Genomic DNA, 21,049 nt, shown 5'->3' with positions numbered 1-21,049 from the left:
GAGAGAGAGCTGTACATACACGCACCCCACCTACAATCGCTGCTGGCATGAGACTCAAACCCACAACCTTCGGGTTAAGAGTTCGGCTCTCTAACCATTAGGCCACTACTTCCCCCAGACCTATACACAACTTTTTACAGATGTAGAGAATTATCTCAAAGATTATATTTTAGCATTGATATTCACAAAGTAGATATTATAGCATAGAGTCTGAATACTACATAAAAGGTGATATTACCATTTTTATTTTTATTTTATTTTTACAAATCTGGGTTTACTTTGACATTAGGGTATGGGGTGTAGATGGATGTGTAGAAAAAAAATAATTGAACATGATTTAATTTGAAAGGATCAGAATAATTTCTGACTGTATAATCAAATAATCAAAATAAAAGGATTTATTAAAGTCAAAGGTTGGTAAAAACACAGCATATTTAGCAGGTGTTCACATTATTTATTATATATTCCAATACCTGTATATATAGTCTAGATTTCCTAATTGCATGTCCACTATGTAAAATATGAATGACTGCTTTGAAATGATGTCCACTGTTAGCAGCACTTAAAGAGTTACTCCACCCCAAAATGAATATGTTGTCATTAATCACTTACCCACATTGTCGCTCCAAACCCATAAAATATTTGTTCATCTTCAGAACACAATTTAAGATATTTTGGATGAAAACCGAGAGGCTTTTGACTGTCCCACAGACTAAGTAAATTTTACTGTTAAGGTCCAGAAACGTGTGAAATACATTGTCAGACTGTAGATTTGTCAATAACTGACACAATACAGACTGGATTTAACCGAACGTGTTCCTCATTTATTTTCCTTCTCTCCCTGGCTTACACTCGTGCACACTGGTGTACCCCGACCACACCCACCTTCCCATGTAACATCACCCTTAAAGGGCTATAGCATTTATCAGCTATGAAATAACATTTATCAACACTACATGTAACACTGTAATAACTGTGACGGGCATATCTAGCCAGTTACATAGTCCTGATAACGTGGGTTAGGATGGCTAACTCTCCCTGAACGAGTCACTACAGGTTGGGCAGTTTGAGCGACACCACCAGTGGAGGTGCTTCGCTCTGAGGTGGTGATACTGTAGATGACAAGAGGTTTGTAGGAGGTGACACTGGTGGAAGTGGCCTGTAATCATCTTCTGAACAATCAGTGGAAGCAGGCTCTTGAAAACACGGAGGAGCAGACGTCGATTTCTTACGTATTGTCTGCCCTGAGAGCTCACCACATAGCTGTTAGGTTGAGCAGCATGGCCCTGTACAACTGCCAGTTTGTCGAAACCGCGAGCCGTCTGCATCCTTACTGTCTGGACCTGTTGTAGGGGTGGAAGGGTATGGGCATTGCGGTCATAGTATGCTTTGCTTTCCTTTCTCCTCCTGATAAGAGCTGCCTGGACGTTGCTGCATACAGAGGGCATCAGCCTGTCTTTCAGCTCAGGAAGAAAAGTTCTCGTCCGTCTAGAGAGGAGCAGTTGGGCAGGTGATGGCAGGTCAGCGCGTGAAAGGTTACGCAGGTGGAGTAAAGCAGCCTGAATGTCACTGTGCTCTCTATGGCATTTCTCTAGCAAATGCTTGGCAGATCGCACTGCATGTTCTGCAAGCCCGTTGGATTGTGGGTAATATGGGCTACTACGAATGTGCTCAAAGTCCCATGCACGTGCAAAACCAGAAAATTCACTACATACAAACTGCCGTGCATTGTCTGTCATGAGCGTCTGAGGAATGCCGTGGACGGCAAAGTGTCTCTTAAGTTTTGCAATTACAGTGACACTTCTCATGTCAGGTAGGTGGTCAAGCTCGAACCAACCGGAGAATGAGTCCACTAGAACTAAATGCATTTTTCCATGCCATTCAAATATGTCTGCCGCAGTGAACATCCAAGGAAGATCAGGGACATTGTGTGGTTGCATCGGTTAATGTGATTGATGTGGTCTAAGGGCGTTACAAGGTGCACAACGAGAGATTGCTCTCTCTATATCATCATGCATCGTGGGCCAGTACATTGTTTCTTTTGCACTGCGTTTTGTGGCCGCCAGACCTGGATGGCCTTGATGTAGCTGAGTCACGTAGTAACTTTGCAGCGATGGTGGTATCAGGAGTCTCTGTCCTCGAAAAATCAGTACATCATCAACAACAAACTCCTCTCTCATGGAAAAGAATGGGCGGAGGTGAGAGCTCTTTGAAGGAGTTCGGCCAGCCATGCATTATCATGTTAACCAGTCTTTGGCATGTGGGATCAGATTTTACAACAGTTCGGAGTTCCTCTGTCCGCTGGGATGAGAGAACTTGAAGTGTCATAACCTCTAGCAGATCATCCGAAAGGGGAGGGTCAGTGGAGGGGAGATGAGCACGTGATAGGGCATCAGCGACAAAGAGTTCCTTGCCCCGTTTATAAATCACGTTGAGACTTTAACGTTGGAGCTTGAGCATCATACTTTGAAGACGTGCTGAGGTGGTGTTTAACGGCTTTTTTAAGATTGTGATGAGGGGCTGGTGATCTGTTTCCACGGTGACAGGTCGACCATAGATGAAGTCGTGGAACTTCTTAGTTGCAAATACTAATGCCAACATTTCTTTCTCGATTTGGGCATACCGAGATTCATTTGGCGTTAAGGCGCGTGAAGCAAATGCAACAGGAGCGCCCTGCTGAAGACACACAGCACCCAGTCCATGTTGGGATGCGTCAGCTGAAAGGATGACAGGTTTGGTGACATCAAAGTATTGCAAAACTGGGGGACTGGACACAGCGTCCTTCAGCTTTTGGAAAGCGGCATCCTGCAGCTCATGCCATGACCATTCCACATCCTGCTTCAACAGTTCACGTAAAGGGCCTGTAACATCACTATATTGTGGAATGAATTTTGATAAGTAGTTGGTCATACCAAGAAATCGTAAGGCCTGTTTGTCCTCCGGTTTTGGCATTTGGCGAATAGCTGTGGTCTTGTCGGGGTCGGGTTTGACGCCATGAGCAGTCAGGAGATGGCCTATGTAGGAAACTGAGGTGACACGAAATTTGCACTTGTCGGGGTTTAATTTCATGTTACAGCTGCGGATTTTGTGGAGTACCTGTTTCAGTCGCTCATCATGTTCCTGTAGTGTGCAGCCCCAGACTAGTATGTCATCTACCACAATTTGACATGGTTGTGCATCAAAGAGCTGCTCCATGGATCGCTGGAACACTCTGCGCAGGAATCTGTACCTGCCAAAAGGCGTCATGAATGTGGTCAGCTTTGAGGATGCCTCGTCCAAGGGGATTTGCCAAAATCCACATTTTGCGTCGAGAATACTGAAAGCCTTGGCACCCGGCATGTCAGCGATGACCTGCTCAATGGTTTTCAGTGGATGGTGGGGACTTAGGAGTGCCTTGTTGAGATGCACTGGATCTATGCAGATCCTTACAGAGCCATCTTTCTTTTTGGCAGCGACCATGGCAGACACCCATTCAGTGGCTTCGGTTTCAGGGGTGATTACACCCAATGTAGTCAGTCTCTCAAGCTCTGCCATGACTTTCCCTTTCATTGCTATGGGCACTTTCTTAGGTGCACAGACAGAGGGCGCTATTGACATGTCTAATCGCATGTGATAAACAACAGGCAGTTTGTCAAGCACCGTGGTGTCAAACAGATCACGGAACTCTTGTACCTCTGGTTCTTGGTTTTGTACAGCATGCACATGTGGTCCTAACTGTATCAGACCCATAGCTATACTGTCTTGCAATCCTAGTAGTGGTCTGACATTGCGATTTACCACATGGAATTTTAGTTGGCCTTGTTCACAATCTAGTATCGTTGTGCCCTCAGTATTGATGGTTTGCCCACCACATGCAATGAGATTGACTTTTTCAGTAGTGTTTATGTGAGCTGAGAGTGCGATGAGATGTAACTGGTGGGCGGATATAACGTTGCACTTGGCAACTGTGTCCACCTTCAGTTTCAATTGGCCAAGCCCGTGAGTCAGTTGCACTGTTGTGAATATTTCACCTTTCTGCGAAACATCCTCCACTGTCTCACAATAGAAGGTGTCCTCAGGGGCATCCAGATTCGTGCCTAATTCATTCACCCGATTAGGCTTATAGTTTCTGAATTGTGCAGTAGTTCGTTTGGGATGGTAATCACGAGTTTGTGACTGTGGCGCCGTTTTGTATGATGGAGTTGATCTACAGCATTTTGCAAAATGGTTCCATTTTCCACAGTTGTTGCACTGTTTATTGAAAGCAGAGCACTTTTATCAGGGACGTGATATCTGTTGCAATTGATGCAGCGCTCTTGTATTGCACATACTTCAGTCTCGTGTTTCAGTTCTTTTGTGCTCTTTTCAGATTGCTCATATAACAGGCATATATTAACTGCAGAGTCCAACGTCAGGTTTTTTTCGCGGAGCAGCTGTTTCCGCACGCCGTCACTTTCAATCCCGCAAACTATGCGGTCACGGATTAGCTCGTCATTTAAAGTTCTGAAATCAAATTTTTTTGCGAGTAACTTTAAAGTGGAAACATACGACTGAATGGACTCACCAGGTTTTTGATAAGTCATGTTGAAGACGTGTCTGTCCATTATAATGTTCTTTGTAGGCAAGCAGAGTTCTGCAAACTTTTTCAGTAATACTTCGGGATCTTCTCTGTCCTCTCCCTCTGCAAACGTGAAAGCCTCGGATTTCTCCACAGCGTCGGGGCCCGCTAAATTCAGCAGAGTGTACGCCTGCACCTTTTCCGATTTGTCTGATAGACCAGCATTGCAATATATGCGCCATTCTTTTTCGAATTTATTCCAGTTGTCAGCAATGTGCTCGTCGAAGATGAGCGGATCAATACCGCGGAGACCTTGTGCCATGTTCGACCTCTTCTGACACCATGTAGATTTGTCAATAACTGACACAATACAGACTGGTTTTAACCGAACGTGTTCCTCGTTTATTTTCCTTCTCTCCCTGGCTTACACTCGTGCACACTGGTGTACCCCGACCACACCCACCTTCCCATGTAACATCACCCTTAAAGGGCTATAGCATTTATCAGCTATGAAATAACATTTATCAACACTACACAGACAAGTCCAGCTGTCATCAGTGGTTCAACTATAACGTTATGAAGTGACGAGAATAATTTTTGTTCGCAAAGAAAACAAAAATAACTTTAACAATTTGTCTCCTATATGTTTCTCTCCCCATCACCGTAGCGGCATTTTGGAGAATATCTGCTGAATGTAAACCGCGTATGCTTTTCTGTGTCAGCTGCAACAAAAGCAGGGACGTGGGAACTATATTGTGAGAGGGGAGGCGGCGTTTCCATTGTGACGCGTCATTGCTTGTCACGTGACACACCGCAGCAGCAACAGTGCTGAATGAATGATGTTCTGCTTTTATGTAATTTTTCCTTTTTTATTCAGAATATTCACAAATATGTTAGCTATGGCATGAAATATCTGATATTCCGATTGTCAAATACATGCAAGTGGAAGTATATTGTTGTTTAAACACCTTTATAACGATCGCGTTAGTTGATCTGTATGCGCGATGGGCGCCGCCGTGTTAGTTTGTGCCGCAGACGCAGTTGAGAGAATCGGATCTTTTGGATTTACAACCTCTATGTTTACAACACGTGAATTCATCCAATTCTCCCGAAATACTTAAAAGTAAGTATCTGGTGAACTGGGAATAGAATAGAGTAAACATTGAAGTTACTTACACAATGTGTATCTGATATGAATAAAACGTGTCGAATTATAATGGAAAGGATTATTATTACCTCTTCCATAGACATCAGTGTGTATTTTACAAACTCTAAATGTATTGTTTTTTTTAGTACTTATGTGAATTTATATGTTTGAAACCTAAAATAAACAGTATGTGGTTGAAAACACTGAAAAGTTGTGATATATGACAACATTTGAATTTAGCAGTTGATCATGTGATGCACTTGATCGTACGCTCCTGGGACCAGCCTAGACTGATTACACCTGTGTGATCGTACGTGCGAAAGGATGTAAATCTTCTAAGTGGCTGTGCGTGCAAACTGCCATCGTTAATCTTGCAGATACGGCGAGCTTGAGCAGGGAGTTCTTTGTCGTGAGTGAGCAGGAGTAAATATTCGATTAATTATTTTGTATAGTATTTTAAAATGTAACGCCAGTAAGCCATATTAAGTTAATTGCCTGCGAGCTTCTCCTCCTGTCTGTACGGTAATGCGACAGAGAGACGAGTGGTTATGACGCAATCGTTAGCCTATTTTTTACAAAAACTGTTTATACGGGGCCATAATGTAACATAGAAGGTAATGGAGCCCTTTATACATTGTCGTGTATCTTTAGAAATAAATAATGGACAACAGAGTCTTTAAACGCCTCAGATGTAAAGTTATTCGCTGTCAAAGTGACGCCAAAATGAATGGGAGTCAATGGGAATGCTAACGCAAGTGAAGTTCTGCTAAAAGATGGTGGCACCCGGCCGACTTCAACTTCCGGTCGACTTCCTTGCCGCCTGGACAGTAAAAGAAATATATAGATTTGGACATTCTCCTTCTGAGAAATAATTGATAAAAATGTAAGAAAAAAATGTGGTGCTTAGGAGAAATTATTTATATCGGTCTTATTTGATATTCAATATCTCAGGACATAAATAATGCACCACATTTTTTTCTTACATTTTTATCAATTATTTCTCAGAAGGAGAATGTCCAAATCTATATATTTCTTTTACTGAAAGTCAGAGTTGAGCAGTAAGTCGTTACTAGTAATTTATTTTAATATTACTTTTGCAGTAACTATTAGTGTAACTACTAATTATATTTCAGTAATCATTTTACAGTTACCATTCATAAAACAGATTTGTTGCTTTACTTCTAACCCTTTAAGAGTGAACACTGTTAAAACTAGAATGTCCACTAATGTGTTTATTCACAAAAAGGCATGAGTGGTAAGTAAGTTTTTCATAAAACTGAAACTTAAATATATTATTTCTATAGTTATTTCTGTACAAAAAAAGGAAAAGGAAAAAAAGACAAAATAATAAGGCTGAACTATAGCATGTTAAATGGTGGTTGCCTGTCTATGAATGGTATACAACCCCCCCCCCCCCCCCAAGCTCACAGAAGTGGTTTGACCCAAGTCCTCAGCAGCCACCTGTCACTCAAGTGGCTACGCCCTTAATTATGCAGAACTTTAAGTCTTAAAAAAAGACTTAATTGAGTTATAAAAAAAATTCACCCCCCTCACAGTTGTCATGAAGGGCAAAATTTGCTATTTAGACCAAAATCATTTTTTGAACCAGGCTGTAAACATGTTTTTTCCTGCTGTAAAGTTGGGCATTTTAACATAGGGAGTCTATGGGACTGATTCCCTTTTGCAGCCAGCCTCAAGCGGCCAGTCGATGAATTGCAGTTTTAGACACTTCCTTATTGGCCTCACGAGAGAGAGTGGGAGGTTGGCGCTCGTTTTTAACGCGTACTTCACGTGCATTTAAGGCATGTTTAACACCTAAAATACACGTTAAATACGCGTTGATTTTTCATGCGTAAACAACACGTATTTAGCGCGTTAAATACGTGTTGTTTACGCGTGAAATACACGTATTTAATGTGTTGGTGACGCGTTAAAATTCACGTGTATTTGACCCTTTTTGCCTTCCATAGAACTACACGTAGCTAAAAGTCAAAGTAACAATTATATATGAAACCCCATATAACTATAGACATGTACAAACGTGTCTGAATCCATTTTTAGGAAATGTTCTGTGCTACATATTTCTACCAATTGATGCCGTCATACTGCGACTATTTTTGGCCGGGGACACGACGTCGCCGTCGGACCAATGTTTGCTGGGCTCTGTTTAAACTATATTAAAAAGACATGTCTTTCGCAAAGCATTCGAATAATGCATCTTATAATTTGTGACTGCAGTTGTATCTGATCAAATGCAAATTCTTATTCTTTAGCTTGGGTTAAACATATAAATTTTACTTTTTTGGAACAGTAACTATGTCTCTATTTGTTTCTCTGTTTTGCCACTAGGATTTACACAAGCTCCAGTCTGGATCCAGAACATCTGAGAAGAGATGATGCCAACCCCTCAGAGGGCCTCATATGGTGCTAACCCTGAAACAACATGCAGAACTAACAAATATTGCTACTTACCATGCAATCACACACACTAAAAAATCCTGGGTTATTTTTTCTACCCAAGTGCTGGGTTGAGCCATTTGGGTAAATTTTTTGGGTTATTTTCTCAGTCTTGGGTAGTTTTTGGGTAGTTCTATGTAACCCAACCGCTGGGTTATTTTCTGGGTCGTTTTCACTGAGAGCTGAATCAATGCACCCCTCCCCCACTCGGACGCAATAACCCAGCTCATTGGGTCAAATCAACTCCGCGCAGGATCAGCGCAGCGCGGGCAGACTGAATTCGAGGTGGAGGTGGATGCCACACACACGCTGTAATATTTGGAGAAATAAGGTTCGTATCAATACATTTATACATTTGACATGTATTTTTAAACATATTTACACACATAACATAATAATGAGCGAACGAGCGATAAAAAGGCAAAGAAATGTGCGACAACAGTCACGTTTACATGACATTAAATGCACTGCCAGATTCGCTCGTTTTGGTTTGCTGGTAATGCCTGCTGGATAGTAAATAAGTTTCCCTATCATAGGTCACTTCGATGCTGCGGTGACGTCACCACGTATGGGAACACCTCCGGTGTGACGAATGTCTGAAGCCCTATACCATCCCGCCAATCCTATTGGCCAAATGGCGCATGGCACCACCCTACGCATGCACACGCATGATATACCTGGGTGCAGCGCGCCATTTCGCTCAGATTTTCATTCCTTCAGGAATAGCGAATCATCTGTGCCCTATCATCTCGCGTTCTCCAGCGATTTTCTTCGAGCAGTGTTTAACTCCTCTTTCGCGGACGCGATGAGTCAACGAAAGGTAAGAGCCGTATATGGGTTTATCACAGGGAGGCACTCATGAGAGATTCGTTTGCAACCTCTCTACATGTTCTCTCTGTGATAGCCTACGGCTATGGTAAAATAAAGAAAAGTATCCGCGCCCTGGAGTCTATTTCTTCAGTCGCCTCGCGTCTAACCCCCACCGTTCGCTTCTGCGGTCGCCGAGGCCCCGCACGAGGTGTTGGTTAGGGGCGATATTGCGGCTTGACTATGAATACAGTGATGCACTGGAGTTTTTCCACTTGCTCGCTCTTCCCTACTCGAGCGCGTTAATCAGAGCAGTTTTGCTTTTATACTATGTTGTCTAACCGCAGCTTCAAACTCAGAGTAGGCTCTGACCGGCATAAGCGGTTCTCTCCCTCCGAGCGGACAGGAGAAACGCGCTTCCCCTTCCTCAGTGTGCTATTATGTGGCTATCCGCGCGGTGGATAAATTACCCTTCTCACGGACCTCCACCAAGAGGTTTCGAGGTCCTGGAAGCAGCCTTATCAGCGCATATCACGAACGGCGCGGGTTTTTGCCACGATTAAGTGACATGGCGGACTGCTATTATATAGCGATGCCGTTTGACTACCTTTCTAGCCGAACGGATCGCGCCAAACTCCGCCGCGACCTAGTCTCGTCTAAGACGTATCGAGTCGTGTCTATTTCGGCAAATTTTATTCTCTTATTACGGTTCTTTACGAGAAGCCTCTCGTTCTTACCCCCACACTCTAACATTGACTGTCTCGCAGCACAAGCACTTCGAGCGTCACTGAACTGAGCTGTTATTTGAGCGCCCCCTCAGACACTCTGCACAATTCAGTCTTCAGAGTTTGAGGAACGGCATACAGACTGGCGAATATGGCCAGTTTATGACGGCTCACACAGCTGCCGCGTTCTCGCTAGCAGCGTGGCCTAATGTTTTCTTGTTGGATTAAATCCTGCCGTGAACACGCTTCAGGATTATACACAACGAAACGCAGCGAGTTTGACGCTTGCGCTTTCCTTCTATGTTTGCCAGGGTCTGTGCCCTCCACTAGAGAGTGCTGTTGGACTGCTAATGCACATCCAACCCTCTCACTGCAGTCCCCACACTCTAACATTGACTGTCTCGCAGCAAAGCCACCTCGAGCATCATTGGATTGAGCTATCATTTGAGCGCCCCCTCAGACACTCTGCACAATCCAGCCTTCAGAGTTTGAGGGACGGCACAAAAGGCTGGCAAAGATGGCCAGTTTATGACTGCTCATACAGCCGCCACGTTCTCGCAATGGCGACGTGGCCCGATTTTTATCTTGGTTAATTAAATCCTGCCGTGGACACGCTTCAGGATTATACACAACGAAACGCAGCGAGTTTACGCATGCGCTTTCCTTCATGTTTGCCAGGGACTGTGCCCTCCACTATAGAGTGCTGTTGGACCACTAATGCGCATCCAACACTCTCACTGCCTTCCCTACGCTCTAACATTGACTGTCTCGCAGCAAACAGCACTTCGAGCAGCATTGGATCGGGCTGTAACGCCAGGCGTAAATAAATAAATAATAATCCCTCAGACACTGCGCAATCCAGCTTTCAGATTTCGAGGGGCGATTCAAGGGTCTTACACAGACGACCCGTTTATGACGGCTCGCACAGCCGCCGTTTTAGTTAGCGGCAGAGCCTGATGTTCAATTCGTTGGTCTAATTCCTGCCGTGAACACGGACATTTATGTGTATGACAGCGTTGCAGAAAGTGGAAATTTGAGACTGCTAGTATCGTTTTGGGTCGCGTGGAACGCTTGCCCCGCATTTCTCAATGGGTGTTATGCACAATTGTCACGGATACACCAATTCGTTTTTTAGAGGCCCACCTCTTTTCCGCAGAATTCTTTCCACGGTGGTAAACTGATGGTAATAGCAGTGTTGTGACAGGAGATGTCAACTCTGCTGAGCAAAGGGGCTATAGAAGTCGTAGACCCCGTACTTTTCAGATGCATGGATGTAGCTCTGGCCCCGTTGCGGCTCCAGGGCGTCCGTCTGTTAACCACTTAGACGATTGGCAGCGGCATTCCCCGTAATTTGTCTGGGGTTACTTCACATGCGCCCTTTTCAGTGGAAAAATGGGCGGAAAGACGAAATATTTCACCCCGTTGTCTTCCGCATCCGACGATTTCGGTGACACGGAGTTGTGTGATGTCGTTAAAGCTATGGATGCCAACCGAGTTTCTCCTACCGGGGTTCGGCTGGGGATTTGAGCTTTCCCAGAGACCGTCACGACGGATGCGTCTTTGACCGGTTGGGGAGCTGTTTGTCAAGGGCTACCAGCCCATGGAGTGTGGACAGCTGCACAACGCAGTTGGTATATAAACCGGTTGGAATTACTGGCAGTTTTCTGGCTCTCCAGTATCCCCACATTTTTTTTGCAACTAACATTACTGCATATTTGTGGTAGTTTATATATTTTAACCCATTTTTGTGCTTGGCAATAATGCTGCTAGAAAATGCAGGATATGTTGGTCATTATGTGTCTGTGTTTTTTTTTTATTTGCATATTGTCAGTGGATCAACAGCACAACTTTACACTTCAGTCTACACTTTTATGGGATTTTGGACTCACGCTAATTTGACCTGTTTAGTAAATCTGGCCTTATATTCTCAATGACAACTTGCTACTGTTTTTACTAGTGTTGATGAATGTAATATTATTTTCCTACAGATGCAAAGGGAAATCTTGCACTAAAGCTGTTACCTGTTTTGCTTCTACCTCCACCCTACAAAATTGGCAGAAAAACAGTCCGACCCAGCAATGATGAAAGCAAAAAAGCTTTCATTGACATTCAGCCTGTAAGTACGACTTACAGAAATTTACTTCAATCATTTAATGACTTCACCAGGTTGAATACACTACCATTCAAAAGTTTGGGATCGGTATGATTTTTTAAATGTTTTTTAAATTAAGTCTCTTCTGCTTACAAAGGCATTTATTTGATCCAAATACAGCAAAAATAGTAATGTTGTGAAATATTGTTACAATAAATTAATATTTGCTATTGATTGAATAAACAGTTTTGAATGAATCCCCAACCCACCACCCATACCCACACCCCTGACACTCCCATTCTGTTTCACCTTTATTCATTTGCATTATCTGTCCTTTAGGTTGGAACAAATATGGAGTACCTCCAGCAGGCTGAAGCATCAAGACCTTACCCTTATGTCCTGTAACTTGAAAATGGACACATTGCGTCGCGGGCATTTGTCATCCTCGCAGGAGAAGCTTTGGAACAAAGCACTATTGTTTAAGGGGAAGTCGTGGCCTAATGGTTAGAGAGTTGGACTCGCAATTTAAGGGTTGTGTGTTCGAGTCTCGGGCTGGCAGGAATTGTAGGTGAGGGGAGTGCATGTACAGTTCTCTCTCCACCTTCAATACCACGACTTGGGTGCCCTTGAGCAAGGCATCGAACCCCCAACTGCTCCCTGGGCGCCGCAGCATAAATGGCTGCCCACTGCTCCGGGTGTGTGTTCACAGTGTGTTTGTGTGTGTGTTCACTGCTGTGTGTGTGTGCACTTGGGATGGGTTAAATGCAGAGCGTGAATTCTGAGTATGGGTCACCATACTTGGCTGAATGTCACATCACTTTCACTTCACTTCACTGGGACAGTAAATGTATGTTTCAAATCGTTTTATGTTTTTGATGTAAACTAACCGAAACATTGTTTCTATATTAGGGAGTTTATTCATAATATTTTTGAGTTGGAGGGAAGTGAATCCCCAACAGTGAAATTTTTGCACTGGGCACTACATTCTTGCAAGTAGATTATAAGAGGTTCTTTGAACAAACAGTGGTTCAAGAACACGAGGTAGCATTTTAGTTTAAGTTTTATTTGCACATGAGATTTTTGTTCTGTTTTTTTTTTTTTGTATAAACAACTGTTTTATTGCTTGAGGAAGAGTATTACTTTATGCGTACTGATGATTATCAATTACATTTTTATGTAGAAATATTTTACTGCCAATACGTTGTATTTCATAGATTTATTTTTGTGTTCATTTTGTAGACTTAAAACAACAGGTCCATAATGTAGACTTAAAACAAATGTGCTTTGTAACAAACAGTTCTTGAGGTAAAGAATTTTAGTTTTAATTTCATGTGCTTATGGATTATTTAAAAATAAGTATTTGTATATTTAAAAAAAAACCTTGAGGTTTTTTGGACTTAATGAATTTCATGAGCATATGGATTAAAAATAATATGAATTATTTTTTAAATGTATTACTAAACCTTGTGGTTCTTTGGAGTTTATGAATTCAAATGTTTTTTTCTAAACATTTACAGTTTAGAAAAGTTACAGAGGCAAACCATAAAAATTAAAGAAATTGTTTTAAATACTGTTTATAAATGGAATTTTATTTTTTTAGTTTTGCATGATCTTTTGAATTATTGGTTGAGGTAAAGTGTAATTACAAAGTGTAATATGCTGAAAGAAAAATAAAGATAATACAATGTTGTCCTGTTTGTTTATTATGTGGTATATTTAATGTTAAAAGGAATAAAAATTCCTTTGAAAATATAACCCATTTATGAAATCAAATTAACCCATTATTTTTGTAAAAATAACCAATTTTTGGGTAGAAAAAACAACCCATTTGCTGGGTTAAAATTAATAACCCAACTTCTTGGGTTAGTTTAACCCCATATGGGTTCTGTCCTATATTTACCCAGCAGTTGTGTTAAAAACAACCCAATTTGGGTTGTTTTTAACCCAGTGTTTTTTAGAGTGCATAATTATTGCTGTTATAAGTGTTCATCGTCTGGTTGACTACGTCTTGTATTATTATTATTTTATTTTTTTAATATCCTGTCATATGCACATAAACTGACAATCACAATTTATGAGCTACTAGTAAATATTGTAGAAATTTAATTTCCTGTAAAGTTGCTTAGCAATGATTTGTATCGTAAAAAACACAATACAAATAAATAAACGAAATATAAATGTACTCCACCATTATCTTGTCTCTCAGTCACACACACATAGTACTTGAGTTCATTCTCTAGTGCCGTGACTTTGGACTGCATCTCCTCCATTTCTCTGATGGCCTTCCTCCTCAATCCCTCCAGCCGCTCTGCTTCTGTCTCTCCTTCATCCACCTGCCTCTTCAGAGCCTTCACACGCAGAGTCAGCTCAAGAACCACACAGCATTAAACACAGAAACACTCCACGGGTCTCTCACATACACCGATCATCACACACACACACTGCTCTATATGTGCATATGTAACGTGTGTATTCTTCACCTGGTCTCTCTGCTCTGTGTGCTGCTGTCTCTCCTCATCCAGGGTGATGTTCAGCTCCTTTAGTTTCCTCTCCAACCGTCGCTGAGAGGACACCACAGAGCTCTTCTCTCTGCAAAAACACTTAAATCTATGTGCTTGAACCTTAGGATGTCCTGAAATGTGTTGGGAGTTTTCTTATGCCCGGAGATAGTTTGTATACTGAGTTTTAATGTGAAATGTTGCAGAGCAACAGTAATGATTTGCAGAGGATCAGTGCTGCCTCACTCCCGTCTACATTAATTATTTTTGTAAATTTGGTTTTGTCTTGCAAACTTGTTAATTAGATCCATAATTTATCAGGATGATAATGTAAAAGTGGACAAAACCATTATTCTGCTAAATGGTATGTTACAGAAAAAAATAAATAAATACAATAGAGGGAATAACTTAATTCATATGCTGGAACACAGATATAAGTCTTTTCAGAATAGTTTATTGCAATGCAAACATTATATCAAAGAATATGTGCAGAAAAAAAGAAGAAAATCCAAGAGTCATTCTACAGAAGAGTTGTCATTATGTGTCTCTTACAGTGTGTCCTGTATAAAAATGCATCACACCACTGATACTGTCACAATACACTCGGAGAGCAAGAAACGAGGATTTCTTCAATATCTACATGTCTTTTAATAATCCAATCACAAGGGGACCGTGGGAGACACAGGAACACATGGAAGGACATTCAGAAACAACCAACACTGCTTGAAAGGATTAGGGATTTTAAACACAGGGTAAATAAGGAAGAATAAGACACACCTGGAATCAAATTAATACAATCAATGGAGACAGAAACTGGGTCACAGCCAGGGAGCAAAAACACACACCCAGGTGCGTTTCCCAAAAGCATCGTAAACCAACTATGGTCGCAAGTTCCGTCGTTACCAACGTAGTTCAACGATTCGATGTTTCCCGAAACCATAGTTCAAACGAACATTCGGAAACTGCATCGCAAACTTGTGTCGTTGGAACGGCATCCCTCCCCCTGTGGTTAGAGGCATAGTTCGACGTTAGTTTGCTGTGTCGACGTCATTGATTGCGCCGCACCTGGGCTGTGTTCTATTCAGAGTCATCAACCCTATGCCCTATTCCTTTAGAAGATTTCACCATCCACTTTGAGTGATTTAAAGGACTTAAAGTTGTGGTTTAAGTTTATTACATAATTCGCCTTTTTTATTATTATTACAAATTCAGTTTGAAACTGTATAGCAGCGTGGCCCTCGCGATTATTCTCCCTTAGAAGTGCCCCCTGAAAGCATTAATCTTGCCGATTAGAACGCAGCCATTGTTTCGTTCGTGCGAAGAAACGGTGAGTTTGTCAAGGGAGTTATCTTTGTAAAAACATTCCAAAATACATATGTCTCATATAACAATATTGGTAAAACAGTGTGTTAGAGGTTTTCACTTCCATAAAATGTTAACACTCAAATTACAGTATTTTTATAGTAAATTAATTTTTAATTTTAAATGAATGTACCCAAATAAAGTAACAAAAAAAATGTATAAATAAGTGAGTGATTTTGTTTTTACAGAATTAGAATATAGAATACTCTCTACAAATGTGTTTGTGTGTGAATACATAGAGAGAGAGAGAGAGAGAGAGAGAGAGAAAGAGATTATACACTGTTTGCAAAAGTTTTATGTTTTTAAGTGTTCATTTAATGCATATCGGCAAAGAAACCAAATATTTAACAGAAATTATGTCAGATTAAACAAATGGTTTAAACTGCAGTGATGACTGGATGCTGCACAGGTGATAGGACGTATGGGCGAAGAGGACATGTCTCCAGCAGCCAGCTATAACCAAAGCCATGCACCCTCTTCAGCCACCTGCAAACTGCAGAAGTGGCCCACACAAAAGCATGTGTGCTTCCGTCACCCACCCATCAGGCCATCACCCACCACCTCCATAAATTTCCAACTGCATATTATAATTCAGTGTAGCTAACAACTGAAGTGTATGCGTTGTTTCTTCTTATTGCCCTCTTAAGATGTGAAGCCTGATGTTGAAGGGCCAGAATGGAGAGGGCCTGATGTTGGAGGCCTGGACTTTGAAGGCAAAGGCCTGGTTGATGCACATATCTATATCTCCAAGGATCCTTCCATTGCAACAGGCCCCAGGATGGCCAAAACTGTTTCTTCCTCTGTAGGGACAAGAGGAACTGAACTGATACCCCATCAGTCTTGTTTGCTTCCCTCTTACATGCCACAGCCCTCTGTTTTTTCACACTTGCAAAGTCCTTCCACTTTCCTGACTTTGTCTGGGCTTAGTGCATATCCATAGCTAGCATTGTTTATTTTTGTGAGTGATTTCTGCCCAGATTTTATTTTTGACAGCATTTGTAATGCTATTATTCAGCTTTGAAAATAGCTGGACTTTACTATTTTCCACCTCCTCGAAAAGAACTGCAAATTCAAGCTTTGAAAATTGGGGTTTTCGTGTCATTTTCATTAACACGTCAGAATGGCAAGACATAAATAGGAAAGAATGAGCAAAATAAGCAATCCACAACAGTACATCACAGTTTTTCAAAACCCATCTTTTTTCAATTGTGGTTAAGTAGCCTATCAATATTACATAAGAAATAGTATTTATCTGAAATTGTGAAATTATTGACATTGGGATCAGAAAAGAGCTAATTTTTAACTCCGTGTGTGTATAATGTATTGCAGAACAAAAGAATGATTCGTTATTACTCGACTCCTACGTAATGTCATTTCAAAAGCGTAATTCGAGTCGAAGAAAAGAGAGAATAAAACCAAATTACTGTAGGTGGCGGTATGTGTTCATGTCTCCAGTGAGCCATTTGATCAAAGAAGAAGAAGAACGACTGTCTATGAGTTTGGATCAAGGGGCAAGGAACTCGACCGGAAGTTGAAGTCGGGTGGGGGCTGCCATCTTTTAGCAGAACTTCACTTGCGTTAGCATTCCCATTGACTCCCATTCATTTTGGCGTCACTTTGACAGCGAATAACTTTACATCTGAGGCGTTTAAAGACTCTGTTTGTCCATTATTTATTTCTAAAGATACACGAAAATGTATAAAGGGCCCCATTACCTTCTATGTTACATTATGGCCCCGTATAAACAGTTTTTGTAAAAAATAGGCTAACGATTGCGTCATAACCACTCGGCTCTCTGTCGCATTACCGTACAGACAGGAGGAGAAGCTCGCAGGCAATTAACTTAATATGGCGTACTGGCGTTACATTTTAAAATACTATACAAAATAATTAATCAGAATACTTACTCCTGCTCACTCACGACAAAGAACTCCCCGCTCAAAGTTGGCCGTCTCTGCAAGATATACGATGGCAGTTTGCACGCACAGCTACTAGAAAATTTACATCAGTCATACAGGTTGCTGACGTCGTCAAGCTTCGTTTGAGTCTGCGCGTCAGAAACGGAAGTGCTAAAAAAACGCTAAAAATGGGCTTCACTTGTCTCAATTGAGTTCCAATGGGGTCGCTGTGTCCATTTCTTTTACTGTCTATGTCTGCGACACAGGTACCATGGTTTCGGGAAACAGTCGTGAGTGACTAGGTCGTTTGTTTTCATAATGATGCATATGATCGTACTATGGTGGTTAATCTGCGAGCTACGTCGTTGTACGGGAAACGCACCCCTGGTCCATAACCCTGACAGTTATGTTTTTCCTTATGACAGCAATCAACAGTTCTATAAATCATCAATAAAAAAAGTGAACTTTTGCGATAGAAGGAGCATGAAATTTCATATTAAAGAATTTGCCCCAGATTGAGAGTCATTCCTTATTTAAAGAAAACATCAACAAGAACAAAATCACATGAAATATCTGTCCTGTGCTTTACATGCAGGACTACTGTTTGTTTACACCAATTGTTAAGAGATACAATAAAAAAATAAATGAATTAAATAAATGCATATTTGCAGATGTGTGCTGCATAAACAGTATATGTGTGTGTCCATGTTATTAGGATATATTATGAATTTATGACATTTATCTTATTGGAAAAAGAATGTAAATTAGTCCAAACCAATTTGATGTAACAATTAACATATTTTTTTGTAAAATATAAAATTAATGACTTATAGTCATGATTCAGGTGTTATGTTCATCTAAAAAACTGAATGGACCATCAAACCCTGCAAGTAAAAGTTTTATTAAATACACTTCATCAAAAAACACTTATTGCACAAAGGCTTATTATCAATATCACTTACCTCCTGAAATGATAGAATAATGTACGGTAGTCCAGCAGTTCAAATCAACTAAAAGATATAAAAAATAAGTACTTTACTATCTGATCAGCTATCATAATGTGACTTTCATTCTAACATGAGGGTCTCATCACCAGGATGCAATGATATGAGCTGTGTGTATTTCATGTCTTATAGCAACACACTCAGAAAACTTAAAACATTAAAATTCAAAAAACATAGTGATAGCACACCTTGCAGTTACTCGAACATCAATTAAATTCATTGATAATTTAACTGGTTAGTAGAGAAATCAGTATACACGCATGAAAATGTGTATGTTTGGTTTCTCCTTTTTCCCAATAAGCTTTTATCATTATGCTGTTAAAGAACAGTTTAACAGTGTTTAACTTTTCAGGACAACAGTTGTGGACTTACTTTGACTGTTGGTTTTGTGACTTTGTTTTTGGAAATAAAGAATGACACAGATGGTCAGTGATATGAGGACAGACAGAGACACTACTGTGGTCATCACTACTACTGTCAGATAAGTTTCACTCTCATTGTTGTTGGCTTCAGTTTGGCCAGCCGTATTGTCAGCAGCTGGTGTTAGAGAAAAGATATACTTAAATGAATATTAGTCAGACTGATTAGGGTTTTTCTTTTAATCAAATAAATTCAGTATACCTGTGGATAACAATGTTGTGGAATGCGTTTCCAAAATTGTTGAATAAAATGTTTTATCATTTGTAATCAAAATACAAACTACTTTTAAAGTACGAAATGTATCTATAATTACATATTTAGACAGTAATACAGCTGGTATAAAAACATTATCAAGCTTGTATAAACATTTGGACATTAACATCTACTTTATTAACAAACAGACAGATTAACCACAGGATATAATCACCACAATATTTTAATCTAACCCATACCAAGATATATTTAACTTACATATTTATTATATTAATTACCACAATAATCCAAAAATATTTTGACTAACCCATCACAACAATTCACATTTATAATTACACTAATCAATGTCTGTCAAAGAGTCTGGTTTGAAACTTTAGGGTTAAAAACACTGGATTGAAAACACACCTTTCATCATCAGCTTCGTCTCATAGCAGGTTTTTTCATTCACTCTGCACCGATACCACAATTTATCAGTTTGTACTGCATTCCTTATAAGCAAAGATCCGTTGTTTAGTTGTTTCGCTCTCATGTACAGGGGGTCCGGGGGTTTCTCTGTGCTGCTTGAGGGCTTGAAAGGAGCACGATACTGGGTTACATCTGTTGATTGGTGACCATTAACAACTTTCCAAGTGACTGGTTCAGTTCTGTTTTGTAGAGGATGTTCAGAGCATGGCAGCAACACTGAAGAGTTTATCATTGCATGGACAGAGTTCAAAGTTTTACACTCTGAAACAAGAGAAACACAGAAGTAGTAATATTATACATGTATATGGTTCTCCAATGGTGGTTATTAGCTTTTTTGAAAAATCTGCATTCTCACTTATAATACTCAGGTTAAATCGAGTTGTATGAAGGCAGTCCTGATCCTTGTAGACCTGACAGTCATAAAGACCACTATCGGATGATCTGATGTCTTTCAGATCAAGTGTAACATTTCCAGCATCATTCCTCACAGACCATCTCTGGTGCTCTGATGCTGGAGAGATGTCTGGAGACATCAGGATGACTTTATCTTGGTTGATACTGCGTAGTTTGACTGTCAGAGAATCCAGCGGGTGGGTTGTTGTTTGGCAAGAAATATACATGCTGTCACCAAGTAAATGGCTTATGTTCAACTGATGAACCTGCTTGCAGGGTCTCTTTGTTTCAGCTAAATGGTGTATACCAATATTAAATTAATAAAATGACTTTTAGATCAATTTTAGATAAACACATTGTTTGAGTTAATCTTTGCACACAAACACACACAAAATTAAAACAAAGACTGTCCTTAGTGACACACTTTCTTGCTTTAAAATTTAAGTCAGAACACATTTGTTAGCACAATTGTTTAACAAGAATTGAGTTCAGCTGAAATTTCCAAAAAAGTAACAATGTAACTTATGAATGACATTAAAAATATTTATATGTTGGTTAAATGAATTTGATTTCATATAAAAGACACTTACCTTTACATTCTAATAATGCTGCTGTTAGAAGATACAGGAGTTGGAAATAAGAAAGCTGAAAACTCTTCATCATATACAGATGCTCACTGCTGGACAGCTGAACACTATATGAGCACAAGCCACATAACTTCACTTTGCTGTTTACAGTTACTCCAAATTTAATGCGGAAGTAGGAAATAAAGTCATTTTTATGTGCTCAGAGGCCTTCAGTTAGCAATGGGGAGTTTTTGAAGAGCCAAAGTAGGAAATGTGTTCTGTGCATAATGTCAGATGTGTAATTTTTCACACATTTTAAATAATTAAAACAATTAGCTATATGAATTGTTCATATTTTCATTTAATTTCCTTCTCTTAACATTCACCTAATGAAATCATCAGTGCTATCTGAAATCTATTTGACTCAGTGACAGTGAAAATGATAATAAATTAAAATGTATTTGT

General features: G+C 40.4%; 1 protein-coding gene across 1 annotated transcript; it reads right to left on the bottom strand.

Moving 5' to 3' along the window:
* Positions 1-16,256: 16,256 nt before the first annotated feature.
* LOC113099389 (uncharacterized) lies at positions 16,257-20,699 on the bottom strand. Its single transcript, XM_026264382.1, has 4 exons — positions 20,609-20,699; positions 19,981-20,310; positions 19,694-19,886; positions 16,257-16,425 (listed from the first exon to the last, which is right to left on the bottom strand). The coding sequence occupies exons 1-4, from the start codon at positions 20,679-20,681 to the stop codon at positions 16,257-16,259; spliced, it is 765 nt and encodes a 254-aa protein (XP_026120167.1). The 5' UTR covers positions 20,682-20,699.
* Between the last annotated feature and the right edge of the window lie 350 nt (positions 20,700-21,049).

Source organism: Carassius auratus, unplaced genomic scaffold (genome assembly GCF_003368295.1).
Source record: "Carassius auratus strain Wakin unplaced genomic scaffold, ASM336829v1 scaf_tig00216934, whole genome shotgun sequence".
NCBI classification, from domain to species: Eukaryota; Metazoa; Chordata; class Actinopteri; order Cypriniformes; family Cyprinidae; genus Carassius; species Carassius auratus.
The sequence above is the reverse complement of the archived record's forward strand: the minus strand, read 5'-3'. Positions and strand labels throughout refer to the sequence as shown.